The sequence below is a fragment of the Heterodontus francisci genome, chromosome 2 (assembly GCF_036365525.1).
Source record: "Heterodontus francisci isolate sHetFra1 chromosome 2, sHetFra1.hap1, whole genome shotgun sequence".
Taxonomy (NCBI): domain Eukaryota; kingdom Metazoa; phylum Chordata; class Chondrichthyes; order Heterodontiformes; family Heterodontidae; genus Heterodontus; species Heterodontus francisci.
Genome location: NC_090372.1, coordinates 132,384,914 through 132,404,635, shown reverse-complemented (window position 1 = coordinate 132,404,635; position 19,722 = coordinate 132,384,914). Strand labels below are relative to the sequence as shown.

Here is a 19,722-nt window from a genome sequence, read left to right as displayed (position 1 = left end):
TGGGGTTCGTATCAATGGGTGGTTGTTGGTCGGCACAGATTTGGTGGTCCGAAGGGCTTGTTTCAGTGCTGTATCTCTAAATAAAATAAATAAAAAGTCTGTGCTGGCTGAAAAAGAGCAATCCAGCCTAATCCCACTTCCCAGCTCTTGGCCTGTCGCCCTGGAGGTTACAGCACCTCAGGTGCACATTCAAGTAACTTTTTAAATGCGCTGAGGGTTTCTGCCTCTATCATCCTTCAGGCAGTGACTTCCAGACCCCCATCACCCTTGAGATGTAGAATTTTATCCTCAACTCTCCTGTAATTCTTTAATTATTCTGTGCCCTCTATACCTTTTTCGAGGAACTCAAGTTTAGGGAGGGTGGAAGATGGAAACTGCCCAGGAAACCTTTGGAATTGTCAAGTCTTGAGGTAACAAAGGCATGGATAAGGGTTTCAGAAGCAGATGAGCTGAGGCAGGGGCAGAGATGGGCCATGTTATGGAGGTGGAAATAGGCGATCTTGGTGATGGAGTGGCTATGTGGTTGGAAGCTCAGCTTGGGGTCAAATTACAAACGATCTGGTTCAGCCAGACATTGGTTAATCCCTGTACATTACCTATCGCGTCACAGTAATAATGAAAACTCCAACAAGTTTCATGTAGGGGTCGAGGGCTGAGAAGAGATGACCCTGTGAGATGATGCTGTGAGGCGTGTGACTGCAGTTCTGTGTGTCTTCCTCTCTAATTTTTCATCCTTGGGATGAGGGGAGGATGCTTGGCTTATACCCGGCATGATCCAATAGTATGACTAAGCTAGGAGCTCGCCCTGTAGGAAATCAAAGATAATCAAACCAGTGGACTACCATTCTGGTGCTCATATGTGGGTGACACATTCTTGGATGATTTATGTGCATTAGCTGCATTAGCACCAGTCCACAAATAATGTATAAAATCTCTATTTAATTTTAATAACTATCCACAAATTCAAACTATATTTTTGTTTGTTTTTTGATGCAAATAAATGCTCATACGGATCGTGTGTAAGAATAAGAAGAAAACACAATGATTGGCATATTAAAAACTGATAATGTATGAGGTAATAAAAAAAATGACCGCCTGCAATTTTCCATGTTTGGAGAAGAGATTACATCTAAAACAGATCTCTTTCTTCACTCTAACCACATATATTTACCAATGCATTATTGGATTTATTTTATTGCTCAGAAATGTCCAAAAATTTATTACACCCTTAAGCTGAGGGAAGCTGAAAGATAATGAGATTTAGTTTAATCTTTGTGGCCATGTGTTAGCTACACAAACAGGGCAGGAAGCTCTGCAGGCTCAACTAGCTTAAAAAAAACAGTGAATGTTCCAACTATGCCTAATTTGTAGACATAAAGTTTAAAATAATAATGGATTTAGGACGCCAGAACAATTCATGAGTCATCTGCCTGGCATTCAGGCCCACAGATTTAAGTTACGCTAATGACGACTACTTGTAATTGTAGAAAAAACAATGGAACTTGCTTATAATGTTCACCCTATTTTGGAACAGTGTTAATTTACTCTTTTCCCCATTAATTTATAGCCAATGGATATATTGCAATAAATGTCTGTAAGTTATCTCTTACAAATCATTATTTGTAATAAAAAGACAATGAATATTAATAAGTATCTGGAGATAATATGATTATATTAAAGGAACAAGGAGTTGTGTTTGCTAATTGTTGTTAGCTCTGTTGCAAGTTGCATTCATTAGAATCTCAAACAAAAAATGTATTTTTCAGCACCATACAAATTCGGGTCATTTTTATTTAGAATTATTTACACATTCAAATTGGGAAGGAGTATAGCTTCTGTTGAACTGCGTACTCAATATGCCAGTTAAGTCAGTTTTATGGTGATAATGGCTGTTCACAGTGGGCATAAGTCCAGGCCCAAATATTGCAGTTGTACTAATCCACAGTTATTAATTCATCTAATATTATCTACAACTTAATAACCTATGGTCGGTGGCGCAATGTGTTTGGGTAACAACACTTAAGGTTAACTTAATGCGGCACAACTCCAAGCCAGGAAATTGGGAGCGTTATGAATGTGGGTCCGTAATCTCTCTATGCATCAGTGAAATGATGCTTCCAGGGCCTCACCTCACAAAAATTACCTGTTAATGCCACAAAAAGCCAGTGTGCATGTTTTATGCAGGCCATTTAATGATGCAAATAATTTATGGTTTGGGCCCACAAGAAGGCAGAAAAAAATAGAAAAATAATTAAGTATTATAAAGCTAGTTTCTGACCAAATATAATGAAAATGTTTACTTACATAGAAAGGGATTAGACCCAAGGCTTTATCTTCTTCCAAAGCTTGTTTTAGAGTCTCTCCACGGAGACTGAATTTCTCGTCAGTGGGTAATTTTCTCATTTTGATCCCAGCAATCAATCCTGCTCGTTCTACAGAAGAGTGAGACTGACGAAGAAATAATGGTTGTGTAAAAATTGGACATAATTGGCAAATAAACATTAATTGCACTGTTAAGCCACCACTGAGAATCGATTAAAAACAGTAAAAACAAATAATTTTTACAAGTTTCTTTCTTCCTGACTGCACTGACTCAGGACTACATATGGGCTCAATTTTAACTCTATGTAAGTGATTGGATTTTGAATGAGTTAAAATCTTGCTCGATTTTTGCAGCCCTCCAGTACCAAATTTCCATTCAAGCATGAGCTCAGACAGTGAGCAGTGGCATCATAGCTGAACTGAACATAAGTACATGCACAATTCTCAACAGGAATTAATGAACGACAATCATGAATGGGGACCCTGGTTGATTTTTTCCCCTACTCTAGCTATAACTAGATAGATTGGAGGTTGGCTAAATCATTGAAATCGTTGTAACAAATGCATGGGTGAGGATTCTAGCAGCAAATGGGCTAAGACAGGGGCAGAGTAGGGTGATATTTGGGAGGTGGATGTCGGGAGTCTTTGTGATGGAGAGGATATGGGGTAGATATAACTGCAGTGCATCAGCTGTGATGAGCTAATTTAGCACATATAAGGAATTAAACCTCAACCTTTCTGGTTTACATGGCCTAGTTGCATATGATGTGATGCATTCATCCACTGAACCATTCATGGAGCTTAAAACTCATCATTGAATACATCTAGAATGTCAGCTTACATCAGTTGTTGCATTCTAGCCAGTCCTTTCAGCACTGATATATTTTCTGGTTCTTTGTTAGATATTCTGCTTGGGTTCAGTTTCCAGCATCCACTCCTGTAAGTGGATCTTGCATCCCCTATTGTTTGAAGTGAGTCTCTACCTGTCCAATAACTAGGTAAACAATGACAAGACTCAGGAATCAAACAAAGCCCTTGCCCCCACTGTATACTGACTTACAGGAATGTAACATATAGTTCCACGTGTTTCTCCACTCTGTGGCTGGAATTTTATGCCCTCTCAGGAGCGGGCTGGTGGCAATGTGGGGGGCATCGTAAAATTGAGTGGGAGGGTGCCGTTCCTGACGCCTTCTGTATTTTACCAGTGGCTGAACACCCCCAGGAGACCGCCAAATAAAACCTGGTGGACTCGTTGCAGGCTGGAGGGGGCCCTCCTGAATGGGCACCCTGTGCCCCATGGAGGGTCCCCTCCCTATGGCCCAACTGCACCCACTACACAACACTCCCCGCAACCCTCAATCGAACCCCCATGCCTCGCCGGGGCCCGGTCAATTGTCCGCAGTGAAGCCCCAGAGACTTATGTTGCTTCCGGGCCAGCGTCCCTCATGCTGCTGAAGCTGTGTGCAGTCCCAGCAGTGGCCACTGCTCCCGGTGATGCTGCTGGGATTGAGAGCTGCCAGCCTGCTGATTGGCTGCCAGCTCTGGGAGGCAGGACGTCCTGCCTCAGAGGGGCGGAACTCTCACCCAAGGCCAATTAAGGGCCTGGGGGGTGTAAAATCCTGCTGTGGTTCCCAACATAAAATTCAGGCTATTGATAGATCGATGGAATATAAACTCTATTAGGCTAAGTCTGATGCTATAAAGCAACAGACAACTAATTCTAGCATAGCAAAAGATTCTCCTGCAATGGTTTCTCTTGTCACTCCCACATTGGATATATCTTTGATCCTTCCTATTTCTCACCTTTATGCTGCCCCTTAGCAACACCATCCAAAGAGACGAGGTTCCACACATATGCTGACAATACCCAGCTTTACCTCACCACCACCTCTCTCAATCCTACCACTGCCTCTGTGTTATCTGACTATTTGCCCAAATAGTCCGAGCTGAGCAGAAATTTCTTCCAATTAAACATGAGGAAGATCAAAGCCATTGTCTTCAATCCCCATTGGAAGCCTGTGACCAGTGTTGTACCCGAGCATGTCTACCTGATCCGAACCTGACTGGGCTTGATGACATGTGTTGGGTTCGGGTCAGGTCGGGTCACTCTTCCGTGTCCGGCATTCGAGCTCGGGTCGGGTCGGGCCAATTCGGACACAGCGACAGCCAGGATGTCAAGGCGTGAAACGTGCATCCGGACTCCGCACTAGTCTGCAGTGAGCAATTCCATCCAAGGTAGAGCACAAACTCTTTAATATAAGCGACTTCATTCTGGTGGTCGGGTCGGGTTGGGTGCGGGAAAAACATCAAAGGACTCAGGCCGGGTCGGGCTCAGGTCGGATGTGGTTCTGTCGAGCTCAGGTTGGGTTTCAATTGTAGACCTGAGCAGGTGTTTATACCGCAGGGATCGGTGCTGGGACCCTTGATGTTTGTAGTGCACATAAATGCTTTAGAAGTGAATATGGGAGGTATGATCAGAAAGTTCGCAGAAGACATGAAAATTGGTTGTGTCGTAAATAGTGAGGAGGAAAGCCTTAGATTACAGGATGGTGTAGATGGGCTGGTAAGATGGGCAGAGCAGTGGCAAATGGAATTTAATCCTGCCAAGTGTGAGACGATGCATTTTGGGAGGACTCACAAGGCAAGGTAATATACAACGGGTGGTAGGACCTAGGAAGTACAGAGGGACCTTTGTGTACTTGTCCATAAAGCACTCAAGGCAGCAGCACATGTAGATAAGGTGGTTAGGAAGGCATATGGGATAATTATCTTATTAGCCGAGGCAGAGAATTTAAGAGCAGGGAGGTTATGATGGAGCTGTATAAAACGCTAGTTAGGCCACAGCTGGAGTACTGTGTACAGTTCCGGTCGCCACACTGCAGGAAGGATGTGATTGCACTGGAGAGGGTGCAGAGAAGATTCATCAGGTTGTTGCCTAGGCTGGAGCATTTCAGCTCTGAAGAGAGACTGGATAGGCTAGGGTTGTTTTCCTTAGAGCAGAGAAGGCTGAGGGGGGACCTGATTGAAGTGTACAGAATTATGAGGGGCATAGATAGGGTAGATAGGATGAAACTTTTTCCCTTAATGGAGGTGCCAATAACCAGGGGGCGTAGATTTAAGGTAAGGGGCAGGAGGTTAAGAGGGGATTTGAGGAAAATCTTTTTCACCCAGAGGGTGGTTGGAATCTGGAACGCACTGCCTGAAGGGGTGGTAGAGGCAGGACCCCTCGCAACATTTAAGAAGTATTTAGATGAGCACTTGAAACGCCATAGCATACAAGGCTATGGGCCAAGTGCTGGAAAATGGGATTAGAATAGATATGTGCTTGATGGCCAGCACAGACAGGATGGGCTGAAAGGCCTGTTTCTGTGCTGTATAACTCTACGACTCTAAATTCTGTTCGCCCTTCAGTCCATGCTCATCGACCTACATTAGTTCCTGATCCACCAACTTGATTTTTAAATTATCAGCTTCATTTTCAAATCCCTCCATGACCTCTCCCTTCCCTACCTCAGTAATCTTTTCAACCGTACAACACCCCAACCTCTCTCGAGAACTCTGCTTTACTTTAACTATGGCCTCTTGTGCACCTCCCACTTCCTTAGCTCCATCATTGGTGGCTGTGCATTCAGACAACTAGGACCTAAACTTTAGAATCCCCTCCCCAATTTATTCCAATATAAACCACCTCACACTTCTATATATTAAATTTTATTTGTCATTTATCCAATACTGCAAGATTGTTTTCTTCCTATATTTTGGTGTCTTTCTCCTCACTATTAGCTGTCATGCCAATTAGATATCATCTTCAAATTGTGACACCATACCTTCAATTTCTGTGTGCAAATCACTTATTTATATGGTAAATAACAGTGGTCCCACAATGAATCCCTATGGTACACCACTGTCCCCCTTCTGCCAGTCCAAGAAACTTCCCTTGCATTGTTCTTGTCTACATATTCTGTTATTTCTTCTAAAATTTCAAAATGGTTAGTTAAACATGAGTAAAGTACTGCAGATGCTGGAAATGTGGAATAAACATAAAATGCTGAAAATACTCAGCAGACTGACAGCATTTGTGAAGAGAGAAACAAAATTAAATTGTGGCAAATAATTGGGAGAACACCTGTGGAAATTCACTCTCAAAATTTTTAGAATATTTTAACTTTTTCCTTGAGGTTCTATTGAGCCAGTATGTCATGCTTTAATCTGTTTTCTATATCTCCATTTTGATTTTCTTAGACAGAGACATAGTCCTCCAAGTTAGGACCTCAACTTTCACCTATTCAAACCTATGACTTTAATCCTTTGGCCCATTAGGATTACATCCAATAAATTTTGCCTACCCAGCTTTTGTTTGCTATGTAGGCCTTTACCCCATTCTGCTGTTCTGCTGGATGCCCATGAAAGTGTGGCAAACATGGTCAATATGTATGAACTGCCAACCCCATCTTTTGCTTTTGCTAAGACACTGGGCTGAGTTTTACGCCACCCCAGCGGGTTGGATGGTGGCGTGGGGGCATCGTAAAATTGAGCAGGAGGCTCTGGGAGGCCTTCCTGCCCTGCTCCTACCTCCGGCCAACTTTACAGCGGTCGGGCGGGGAAGGAGAGCGGCCCGCCCGAGCCCAATCAAGGCCTTTCAGTGGCCACTTAACAGCCACGTAAAGGCCCTCACCCGCCTGCATGGGCATGTGGAGTGCGCCAGGGTGTGCCATGGCAGTCGGGTACAGGGTGCCCAATTGAGGACCACCCCCACCTCCCAACCCACCCCTGGGACCCAAGACACCGCCCCCCCCCCCCCCACCCACAAATGACGACCCTTGCATTGCCGGCACGACCGATTCCACCCGGTGAGGCAACCCCAACATACCTTCAGTCCCAGCTCCATGGCATCCTCTTCAGTCGGCTGGGATGCAGTCCCAGCAGTGGCCACCATTCCCAGTGGCGCTGCTGAGACAACGAATTACCTGCCCGCTGATTGGCCGGCAGCTCACTGAGGCGGGACCTCCTCCCTCAAGCGGGTGGAAGTCCCGCCTCGGGACAATTAAAGCCCGGGGACCTGTAAAATGCGGGTCAGATCCCTGGGCTAGGCGGAAGCGGGTTCGTCACTGACTTTTACGTTGGTGGCAAAGTTGCGTCCGCCTATGGTAAATCCAGCCCCCTGGCTCCCAATTTGTCCGTGCTGGCTATAATTTCACATGGCTTTTCATGCAGATGTGCCTGGCCATGGCGTTGTCACCCTATGTGCTCAGTTTGGCCACCATAACTCCCTTTCCCCTTCCTCGCTCTGATGAGCACTGTTCCTAAATTAACACACTCGTACTAGGCTCCTCTGTAATTTTTAACACAAGTGTTAACCTTTGGATAGGCTAACATTTGCTTCCTTGGCATAAAACATTATCCTCATTTTCACAAAATTGTACCTTTCAAATGATCATGAGTTTAAATTGTATGGAAATGGGCATGTAGAGAAAATAAGTATGAGTTCTAAAAGCAGTTTTTTCAACGACAGATCTACAAGTTGTGCTAGCAAGGACACAGTCGTTTATCTTGCATTGCTTTTGTTCCAAGTGTTGGACATATTCACTGATACAAATAGAAAGGTCACTTGTGTCTTCAGGCTAATCCTCTGAGAAAACTTTCCCCTGTACCACTTGTTGAAGTGCTGTCACTTTCTATTTCTTATCAGTCCTTCAGCAGCAGATATATGTCACAGCTCAATGTAATATAACTAGTACACCAAGGATTCAACAGGTCAAACTACTTCAATCCCATGAGCAAAAGAGGCAGTAAAATTGTACTTCAACCAGATATTAGTCATTTGTAATTGTCTTTACAGATGCATGTGGCATTTAAATTGCCCATTTCAATGATTATTATGATAACAATCTATCATATTGCCAAGAATTTTATTATCAATGTCACTATGATGTCTGCCACTGCCAAATATAACATTCATTTTCAAACCCAAGTCTATTTTTATTATGGCAGTGGAATTTAACTGCATTTTAAATATAAGCTCAATAAATTGTGCAGACAGATGGATCTGTGTAATTTTGCTAAATAGTTTATTGTAGATTGGATAGTGAGTCGACTCTGATTGGTTGAAGTGCTGCCATGGAGAATGCATCAGGGAACTATTGTCCCCCACATTATCAAAAATGGTGCAATGGCTGGACATGTTCCTTTTGTCCACGGAGGTCAGGTCCTTGCGTATGAATATATGTAGCTTCTAGCAAATGTACGTGAGCCACATTGCAAGCCCGACCGATAATCTTAAATTGGTTGTTCGTGCAATTCTTAGCACACTCAGATTTGTTCAGTAAGTGCGATCCAATTGTGGAATCACATCTAACGTCATTGTGTTCTGAATTTTGCAAGTATGGGCTGGTTGAGTATGGTACATCATAGTCCTTAAGGATGCACCATCATTAAATTCCATTATTGGCTTTATAGCATCAATTTTCTGCTTTTTTAAATTAACTTTATGGTCAGTTGACCCTAATATCTTACACTGCCTGGTATGAGACATGTCTTGCATTAAACCCACTCTTTGTGGCATTATCCAAAATGAGATGTAAAGGCAAAATTCAGAAGCTTCATTAAGTGACTGAAAAATGCTTGGATCAAATGGTTGAGAAACAGATTAATGTATCACAGATTAAAAATATGGAATAAAGTGAATAATATCATTGAAAGACTTATCTAATTAGTTTGATTTAGAACATGGGAATTTAAGTTACTGAATTATAGGAATGATAAAAATAAAAATCACAAATGTTGCACATGAGAACTAATTTGATGAGGATCCCAACATTAACCTTTCATTTTCATATGCTAACAAATATGCTGAACATTCACAGATGGGCTGGATTTTATGCAGCCAGTGGGGGACCCGGCACCGGGCCAGAAAGTCGAGGGATACCCACAGGCATTTAACTCCCTGGTGCCAGTGTCCCCATCCCTTTAAGAATGGGAATCTTGCCTTCAAGAGCGGCCAGCCAATCAGAGGGCCAGCAGCTGAGCATCCCAGTAGCACCACTGGGAGCATTGGCCACTGCTGGGACTGCAGGAGGCCCAGGACCAGGAGGAGTGCTGGAGCCTTGGAGAGGAGGTAATTAGGGGGAGGGTAGTGGGTTGTCGAGGGCAGAGAGGGGTTGTTGGCACAGGGGTGGACTTTGCCATTGATGAGGCCCTCCATGGACCACAGATTTCCCAAGCATGGGGGCCCCCGCCCATCCCACCAGCCAACAGGGAAGCTGCCTAGTTTTACTGGGCAAGCTACCCACGTTGTGGGCTCCCACTGACCGCTGGGAAAATACCAGTGGTGATGGGATAAAGCCCTTAAGTGGCCATCAATTGGCCTCTGGGTGGGATGGCCGTCTTTGACCTTCCCTGCTCCTGACTAAATTGAATGGCATCGGGAAGGAGATGGGCATTCCACCCTCGCTATTTTATGGCACCCCCTGCCCCGTCTCCATGCCCATTCCTGGAGGGCTGATAAAATTCAGCCCACTGTTCTGTTTTATTATAAAATATTTGCCTAGATTTTTTCAATCACATAGTTATCAAGTAAGCAGTCCAAACATACAAACATACGAATTAGGAGTAGGAGTAGGCCATTCGACCCTTTGAGCCTGCTCTGCCATTTCATAAGATCATGGATGATCTGATTGTAGCCTCAATTCTACTTTCCTGTCAACCTGCTATATCCTTTGATTCCCTTGTCAATCAAGAATCTATCTAACTCAGCCTTAAAAATATTCAATGACCCTGCCTCCACTGCTCTCTGGGGAATAGAATTCCACAGACTACATTTCACTATCAATGTGTGGTCGAAATATGCTGGAAACTGAGCTTGCATTCAGATAAGAATAGATTTTATGAATTCCAATGTGAATGACCAGAAAATCCTGTATAGCAGGCTGACTTCCATTCCAAAATTACTAATAAACGCTTCTGGCATGCGAAGTTCCACATCAACAGTGACAATTTGTAAAATCTAGCTTATAATAATTAATTGTACAAACTCTGCAAACAATGTGTGGATTAATTTAAACTCCCCACGCCAGCCTGGCAGGAATGGGATGGGCACGCAGTTAAAATAGCAAAGACTTAATGATCACACTCAATTCCTACCCACCAACATTTTAAATTAGCCCTTTTTTTAGGCATCCAAGGCACCTGTCTGACTCAGAGTTGTTGTTGCTATGATGCCAAGGGTTTGCACAGTTTGTTTCAGCTTGAGATAGCGTGCATGAACAGAAATGGAATGAGTGGAATCCAGCGAGTGGAAGTTCTGGTGAGGGTTGAAAATGGTGGCTTCAGTCTTCCTAATGTTCAGTTGAAGGTAACTGTAACTCATCCATAACCTGGCATTAAGGGGGTGGTAATGGCCTTCAAATGGGATCAGCACTCTTCCTGTCCCATTAACTCCAACCATGTGGCTGGCACCATTTTGAAAAGAGCCTGTTGCTGGTCGCCCAAAGTTTCTGCCTCGCTCAGGTGGTAGGCCTCTGTTAATATACAAATTTGGGCCAAAGAACCTTGACTGCCTTTTCAGATTGGAGAAGGAGCATACACAGTGCATGCTCTGATTAGTTCTTTGTGCAAAAGAGCCGAAGAGGTCGAGTAAAAGTAAGTTTAAAATTATTTTTAAGGGGCCAAGAGAAGCCCCCCTGCCACTCCCAATACTCCCACTGCACTTATCTTGTTGCTGGTTAGGCAGCCTGATATTAACTGGCAAGCTGCATTGGGGCAGCTGTTTGGCACCAATAGTTCTCAGGCTTGATGCAAAAGAGGCCAAGGCATACATATGTAATGGGGATGGTGGTGATGTCACTGGGCTAGTAATCCAGAGGCCTGAATGAATACTCTGGAGACATGAGTTCACATCCCACCATGGTGGCTGGGGAATTTAAATTCATTTAATTTAGAAATCTGGAATAAAATGCTAGTCTTGTTAATAATGATCATGATCCTCTCAGATTTTGTCATAAAAACTCATTTGGTTCACTAATGCCCTTCGGGGAGGAAATCTGCCATCCTTACCTGGTTTGGCCAACGTAACTCCAGACCCATAGCAATGTGGTTGACTCTTAACTGCCCTTTGAAATGGTCCAGGAAGCCACTCAGTTGTAGGTGGCTTACCAATACCTGCTCAAGGGCAATTAGGGATGGAAAATAATTGTTGGCCTTGCCAGCAATGCTCATGACTCAAAAATTAATAAAAAAACATAAGCTGACTCTTGACTATTAGATGATTTAATGGGAGACAGCAAGCATGAGATAAAGGGGGAGAAGGACAGAACCTTAGGGAATTCCAGAGGTGGTTGGTGCTGAGAAGAGAAGCCTTTGCTGGAGATGCGTTAGGTCGAAGTGGCATTATGTAAGGGTGGTCTCGCAGCGCAGAGGCTATGGAGGAGGATGGAGTGTTTGACAATGCCAAGCACTGCAAAAAGATTGCACAATGCACCATGGTCAGTCACATAGATTGTGATTTGTGACTTGCTCAGAGCATTCTTAGTGTTGTGAGCACAATGCAAACCAGAATAAAAGAACCTTCCTCCTTACAGCCATATCCAGACAGATTCAACCAATCTTTTGTTTAGCTTTCCGAATCTTCCTTCAAAAGCTTGGTGTCCACTCCTTTTTTCCTCTTTGAAACTTTTTTCTATGTTTTAACCCTGACATAAATAAAAATGATTGCTGAAAACATAGGAACAGGAGTCAACAAGCCCCTCGAGCCTGTTCCACATTCAATGAGATCATGGCTTTTTCCCTTACACTGCTCTCTCTGTTGCTGCTATTTAACTCGTGTTGCTATTTCTCTCACACTACTCTTGTTCCGTTTTCTTTCTCTTGTAACAAATTCTCTCTCACTGCTCTCTATTTGTTTATTTTAAGTAGACCATTATCGGTGTAAAAATAGTGCATACAGGAATCCCTAAAACCCATAAAGAGGAGAAATATCTAAGAAGAGGCTGCATGGTGGATGGATTATGGAGACAATAATAATATGACACCATTGGCAATAAGTTTAGTGACATCAGCAAAACCAGAGGTAGACAGTGCATTCAATCTCGAAGCTAAGCCAATATACCAGTGGACAGAAATCCTGCACCCATGAAAATCGTACAAGTCTTAGGTTTGGAATGTTTCGAGGGGATGAAAAGTGGACATGATGCCTTGAGCCACTATAATGCTTTTCTACAGACCTTGGCGCAGTAAACAAAAAATTGGATTGTCACCATTCCTCAACAATGTAAGAAATGGTAATGTTCTCGAAATAGGTTAATCCCTCTAATTAAGAAAAATTCCTCAGCAATTTGCCTGAGCCGACACAAACAGTGCAGTGATGTTGGCTAAGGATTTTCACAAGGGCCTGTTACCTGACTCAGGGCACAGACCTTTCTGCAGGTACAGCGAGGCCTGATAAAGAGAGCCTCATGATCCGCATATCGAAACAAACTGTCTGAGAGGAGGTAACAAGAACTTCATATAAGGGATAGACGAGGGAATGATCACATGAGGCTGCCTTGGGTTATCTATTCCCCAGTAATTGGACAATTGAATGAGTAAACGGATATGATTGACTTGAGGGGCAGCATTTCTGCCACAGAGCCAGGAAACAGGATTGTTTTTGGGTCAGGAGCCAGCCTCTGGTGGGAAACTGATTGAAGTCCTGATTTTCACAGGGGTGAATGCTTAATTGATATGGACATGGGTTTCCTGTCCAAGTAGAGCCCATGGGACAAATGAAGTGGGGATCTGACAGAGACTCCCCTTGACAGCCGTCATTGAGGCTGCTTGTCGTCCTGAGGGAGAGATCTGTGGATTATGCCAAAGCCTTCCACAGCACCTGTGGGAAGCGAGATGAGTCAGGAGAGCCGGAGGTCTGGCACCCGGGGCAGGGCTTGACAATGTTGAAAATGCTGGTCCCCTTAAATAACCAGGACTTACTTCAGAGTTAATAGATAGCAGGTGATGCTCATTACAGCTCGTATTTAAGGGATGGGTTTTTCCCCACTCAGGGGAGTACTTCTGGACAGGGAGTGAGTCCAGAAGAGAAGAGTGGAAACTGGTATTTGTACCGAACTGTAGTTTGAGAATAAAACAGTTGTGGATCATAGACTCTCTCCTGCCTCCTGATTTGGTGAATGGACATCTACCAATTGAACAAGTTGCCCTTTGCTTCATTGATGCTGACCTGGATCTAATGTTAGGGATTGTGAGGGACAGGACAGAGGTCCTGTTCCTGGAAGATGGCAGGACAAGGCTACCAGCTGAAATAAAAGTGGCTTGGTCCAGATTGCAGACACCATCAGCAGCAGAAGCAAGACTGGAAGAATCCAGATCCAGTGCTGTAAAATTTTCAATGACCTCATATGTTCTGACAAGGTGAGCGCAGCACTCAACACTCCGGAAAGGTCTCGGGGCCAGAACCCTCCAGTAGACTCACCACCAGAGCAGCCTCAGGGCTCATGCTGCTGCTGAGCATGGGGGAGAGGTGTGTGCCCAGGTCACTTACTCACCCCTCAGAATAGCACACAGCCATAGCCCGGCTGAAGATCTGTCACCACTGAGACATCAGCTCCGAATGCATAGGGGCAGATGACATTGGACATAGAAGACAGCAGTGCCTTATCTCATTTTCTTTTATCCTTTAAGGAGAAATGGGCACACCATGCAAGGAAGAGGGCCCAGATGAGAGGAGGGGTGCGATTCTTCTACTGGTTTACCCCAATGGAATAGACTGCAGTCAGGCAAAGCAAAACAGGAGCTCATGGTGGACCTGGAGTTCATAGAGGGCAATGTGGTCATCAAGGGGGTGCAGTGCACTTCACCCTGTCTGAATAAAGTATTCTGCACGAAGGAACATTGGGTAGCTTCTATACTGAAGCAGCTTCTACTCTCCTCGGCTAGCTCTCATCATCTCTTCTTGTGTCTCCCACAGGTGTAGATGTCCAACCCACGGCAGCTTCTCCCTCCACAGGCCCAGAGCAGCATGAAGGAGAAGAAGCACTGTCACACTTTGCGAGGGCTGAATCCACAAGCACAGATGCTCTTACCTCAGTAGGTCCTCGTGCGCGTGTAGTTAGGGTGGAACAGGGTGATGATCATGGCACTAGTGGGCAGGAGGTGGCGCCAGAAGCAGAGAGAGCTGTGGTTAGTTTGCCTCAGAGCAGGGAGGACAGACACAGCCCTGTTCAGCTGGGCACAGGTGCAGGGCCTCAGGAGCCACTGGAAAGAAGGCTCTACCTTGAACAGCAGCAGCAGATGTGCCCCTGCATGTTGGAGTGCTCTGAGGCAGTGCAGGGTCTTGGGCAGAGAATGGAGGAGTCCATTTAGCTCGCATGTGCCACAATGGCTGAGTGTCGTAAGCACATCAGCTCCTCTAGAGATAATGCGGCCAACATCTTGGAGACCCATATGCGGCATCACTTGGAGTGCATACAGGAACTGTGCACTAAGGTGCATGGGATGCATGAGACACTGAGTAGCATGGACCAGTCAGTGGCACTGGTGGTGGAGAGATTTTTGGAAGAGATAGCAGCTGTGCCCCAGCTGGTGTCCTCTGTCAGGCATCCAGAGTGCCTGGCAAGGGCAAAGGATGTCCCGTTGGAGGATGATGGTGCTATCTCTCACAGGGTGCCATCATCCTCAGTGTTTGATTGATCTGGGTTTGATTGTATTAATCTGTCCACTGATCAGTGTTCACTATGTTTGATTACTTAAGCCGAGTTTGAAACTGAACCTCAAAGAGACAGGCTGGAATGTTCTAGAGAAGCAGACTTCTGAGACAGACATTATACTGCGATCTTGTAAGTGCTGAGATATTTTGAAGTACTGTAATAAACCAGTTGGTGATTTAATACGTGTAATATCTGCATTGCTCTGAGATAAATCAGCTATATAACATATCCAGAAAACCCAGTGGAAACATAACACTCAGTCTCCTTGACTCCTCTGACTGAGGGACCATCTGTGCAACAGGCCCAAGTGATGGAGATTGCCCCTGCAATCATGCAGGTGCAGCAGCCTCTGGAGATGCCCAATGAGCACCTCCACGACTAGTATGACTGCCATGTGCATCACAGGGCGCAAGCTGAAGCAAGTGAGAAGGATGCCTTCACCTCCACTAAGGCCATCAGGTGGGGGTGTGGGCTACTGGATATGAGTGTCTAAGTGCGGAGCAGTATGTGGGTTTTTGTACTGTCTCTGTCAACTGATTTCCTGTCTTTGCACTGTATAAATGATGACACTTGAAGACATAAGTCTGGGACTCCTTTTTTTGTTGCTGAGACAGGAAAAGTGGTATGAGGTAGTGAAAGAGATAACTGAATCTTCCATGGTGAGGGCAAAGCCTCTGGGCAGATGTGATTCCTTCATTGATGGCAAGTGATTAGATGTTCCAGGCTGCGTCTTCCATGCACGTGTTAGCGCAGGTATCTCAGAGTCCATTTCATGCCTTGTCCCTCAACCTGGCTTAGAGGGGCTCAGTTGAAATATTCCTGAATCATGAGATCCCTAACATTCATGGCATTCTCAAGAGCCCTTTATGACCCAAGCCCCGCCCGGCCGCCACTTTGTGCAACCGGGGCACGTCACTGTTCAGCGTCATCTCTCTCCGCCTCCACTTCCTCCTCCTCCTCTCAGCTCCTGCTCTTGCTCTCCCTCCAATGAGCTGTCTCCTTCCAGGGCCTCACCGTCCTCAGGGTCCACAACTCACTGGGGAGCCATGCTATGGAGAAGACAACAGACCACCACAATGACTGAGACCCTTGCAGGAGGGTATTGGAGGGTGCCACTCGACTGATCCAGACACCAGAAATGCATCTTCGAAAGCCCAATGCCCTTCTCAATGGTTGTCTTAGTGAGCAAGTGGCTTTGGTTGTATCGTATCTGCACCTCTGTCCAGGGGTGAGTAGCCATGTCTTCAAGGCTTGTCCCTTGTCCCCTGGGACCCATCCATGCATGTTGAGGTGGAGGGAAGATCTGATGTAGCATGGACTGCCGGAGGATGAAGAAGTCATGGCAGCTGTCCGGATACCGAGTGCACACATGCAGGAAACTTTTGTTGTGGTCAAACACAGCTGAATGTAGAAGGAGTTGAAGCCCTTCCTGTTGATGAACCTGACTGGTTGGTCATGGGGTGCCATGATGGCCACAAGGATGCAATCGATGATGCCCTGCACCTGGGGGATTCCAGCGATGGCACTGAAACCCACTGCCCTTTGTGCCTGCAAGGCTGTGCCCTTTATGAATTGAATGTACTAACCAGCTTTGGTACAGAGGTCATCAGTGACCTGCGAGATGCAGTGGTGGCTGCCATTTGCAAGATGCCACTAGGAAGCAAAGACGTTCAAGGCCACAGTAACGTTACTGGCTACTGGCAGGGCATGACAACTAGTGCTGTGAAGTGCGAGGTCTTTGGCGACGAGGTTACAGATGTTGGTGACCATCTGCCAGGAGAGTTGCAATCTTCTGTGGCACTGGGTCTCTGTCACCTCCAGGTAGGTCCGTCTTTGGCAGTAGATCTTGTGGTGAGAGTATTGCCTCCGTTACCTTCCTGCCCTTTTCCCTCTCTGTGGTTCAGGGTTCTGCCCGTCATGTGGAACGTGTCGCCCTCTCATTGCTACTGGGCCCAAAATCTGAGAATCTTGTTACTAGTTATTAGGGCGGCACAGTGGCGCAGTGGTTAGCACTGCAGCCTCGCAGCTCCAGGGACCCAGGTTCGATTCTGGGTACTGCCTGTGTGGAGTTTGCAAGTTCTCCCTGTGTCTGCGTGGGTTTTCTCCGGGTGCTCCGGTTTCCTCCCACAAGCCAAAAGACTTGCAGGTTGGTAGGTAAATTGGCCATTATAAATTATCACTAGTATAGGTAGGTGGTAGGGAAATATAGGGACAGGTGGGGATGTTTGGTAGGAATATGGGATTAGTGTAGGATTAGTATAAATGGGTGGTTGATGGTCGGCACAGACTCGGTGGGCCGAAGGGCCTGTTTCAGTGCTGTATCTCTAATCTAATCTAATCTAGTGATTTCTCCTGTTTATAATTAATTTTCAATTCCTGAGGATAAAATTTGAGCAAGTTTAAAAAAAAAAGTACCAAGAGATGGGAAAAGTTAAAATGCAGTTTGATTCTTGTTTGATAGGTTGTATTTTTCTGAAGAAAAAATTTGTGAAGTAACAGAATTGTGTGCGTCCAAGAATGTTTTGCTCTGCCTCCTTGCAAACATGGAGAGGTAAACCTTTTCCACTGACGCTGCTTTTCTTTTAGTTTACCATGTAAGGGGATAACCAAATTTTAATTAAAAAAATAAACTTGATGGAAAGCAGTCCTGGTGGTTCCTGTTTATCAGGGAAGGACATTTTTTGGGGGAAATAAAATTGAACATAGACGAAACCTGTCAGTCCAACAATACTGCATTTGAATTTAGGATAATTTTGAAATGATACAATGTCAGGCAAAATACAATGGGTTATTTTTAGAAAACAAAGTGCCATCTTAAATAAAGAACAAACAAACAAATGTGCTAATAACTGGGAGCATGTGGAAATGTTTGATTTATAATTTTAAAATGTTGAGAATTTTGTATTGGACAGTAAACTTCCTCCAGGGTTCATGAGTGAGATGGAATGCCCCACTTACGATGGAAGATAGAGACAGGAAAAGCACAGCACCAAGTGAGAACTGGAATAGCTCACCCTGGGCATAATTCAGTGGAATTTATCAATCTGGTATCCATGTGCATTCCAGTGAAAGTCAGGAAAGTATAGATGAGAATAATAAATTGATAGCATTCTCTTGGAGATATTTGAAACCTTGGCTATGAACGTTTTAAGAAAACCACATTTGATAGTCTGCCCACTACTCGAGGCATTGGGACCATCCAGGGGGAGATAAGCAAAGATCTCGAGACAGACACACCTCCAACTTTTTTGATAAGCTCACCTGAAAATTCAACAATAGCTTGTATCAGTGGCACATGATATTGGAATACCGGTGTGAGTGTGCAGATGTGATTTGTTATATGTAAAGCAAATAGCATGTGGTAATGCATGGTAAATTTGCACTGAAGAACGGGTCCTAGATATGCTCAGTTACTTGACAGCAGCACAAAATGAAATGGTTAATATGGCCAGTAAAGTTAGAAAATATTTTAAATTATTAAGGCATTGACACACTTAAAAATAATTGCAATAGAATTAAACACACAGGTATCTATCGGAGTAAAATGAAAACAAAGAGGGACATGGATTCTGGATGAAGAAAATTGAGAGCTGGAGAGAAATAATACTTAGCAAGAACAATCCACAAGATGGATACAGAAGAAGGGCAGCTGGAGAATCTTTCACGTGCAGGCAAGGTGTGTTGTTTGAAACGTGTACTTACGATATGCCAATAATTCAGAATTAGCAGCATTCCTGCAAAAGGATAGGAATATTATTGAGTGAGGTGATCTGCAGATGGGAGTGTCAATCCAAGTTGATAGTGATCAAGGATCACATTTCATGAGAAAATGTTTTGCAGAAATTAATGGGAATTGAGTAAAAAAATGCACATATCTCACCATCCTCAGACATCTGGGGCTGTGAAAAGAGGAAATCGAACTCTGAAAATTTTATTAAACAAATTCTGAGCAGATCACCCTAATGGGCTAGAGAAAGAAAGAGCGATAAAGAACAGCAATCAGACATGGGATGAGGGAAAAAAAATCTTGCCTTGTGATAACTGCAGGTCCCGAGAATGGTTTAGTAGTACCTGCACCCATGGGATTCTATTCAATAATGTTAGATATGAAATTGTCCTATGATATTTAAACTGTCAGCAATTCAAATGCCAAAAGGTTTGTGTTATCACACTAATCAGATAGTCTATGGCAAAATGGTACAACAAATATCTTAAAACTTTGCAGGAAGGAATGCTGGAAAAGATAGTGATGAATTTTGCACCCCTGCCCCCCCCACTCCCTCCTGCCGGATGACCAACTATATAATGTTAAGGAAAGTGATAGAAGGTCCAGAGCAAAATAAAAGAAAATGAGGATAAAGAGAATAGATATGAGGGAACAACTGAAGAACATTTTGACTAAATGAATAAGGGAGGATCCAATCAAATTAAAGAATTGTTGGTGCCACTAAAATTATCACACCTTCGCTCATTTGGTTCCTCACCTGCACTATTTAGTTTAAAGCCCTCTCTACCACCCTAGTTATATGACTTGCCATAACAGCAGGGTTCAGGTGCAGACCGGCCCAACAGTACAGCTCCCACTTTCTCCAGTATTGGTGCCAGTGCCCCATGAATGGGGACCCATTTCACCCACACCAATATTTGAGCCACGCATTTAACTCTCTAATCTTATTCACCCTACACCAATTTGCCTGTGGTTCTG

The 19,722-nt window shown here is 44.5% G+C and overlaps 1 protein-coding gene across 3 annotated transcripts in view; it reads right to left on the bottom strand.

Moving 5' to 3' along the window:
* LOC137346938 (aromatic-L-amino-acid decarboxylase-like) overlaps positions 1-19,722 on the bottom strand; it is a 187,536-nt gene that overhangs the window by 102,689 nt on the left and 65,125 nt on the right. For all 3 annotated transcript variants that reach the window (XM_068010897.1, XM_068010908.1, XM_068010900.1), the window contains one exon: positions 2,305-2,448. In XM_068010897.1, the coding sequence (XP_067866998.1) occupies positions 2,305-2,448 (144 nt within the window). The remainder of the gene's footprint in view (positions 1-2,304; positions 2,449-19,722) is intronic.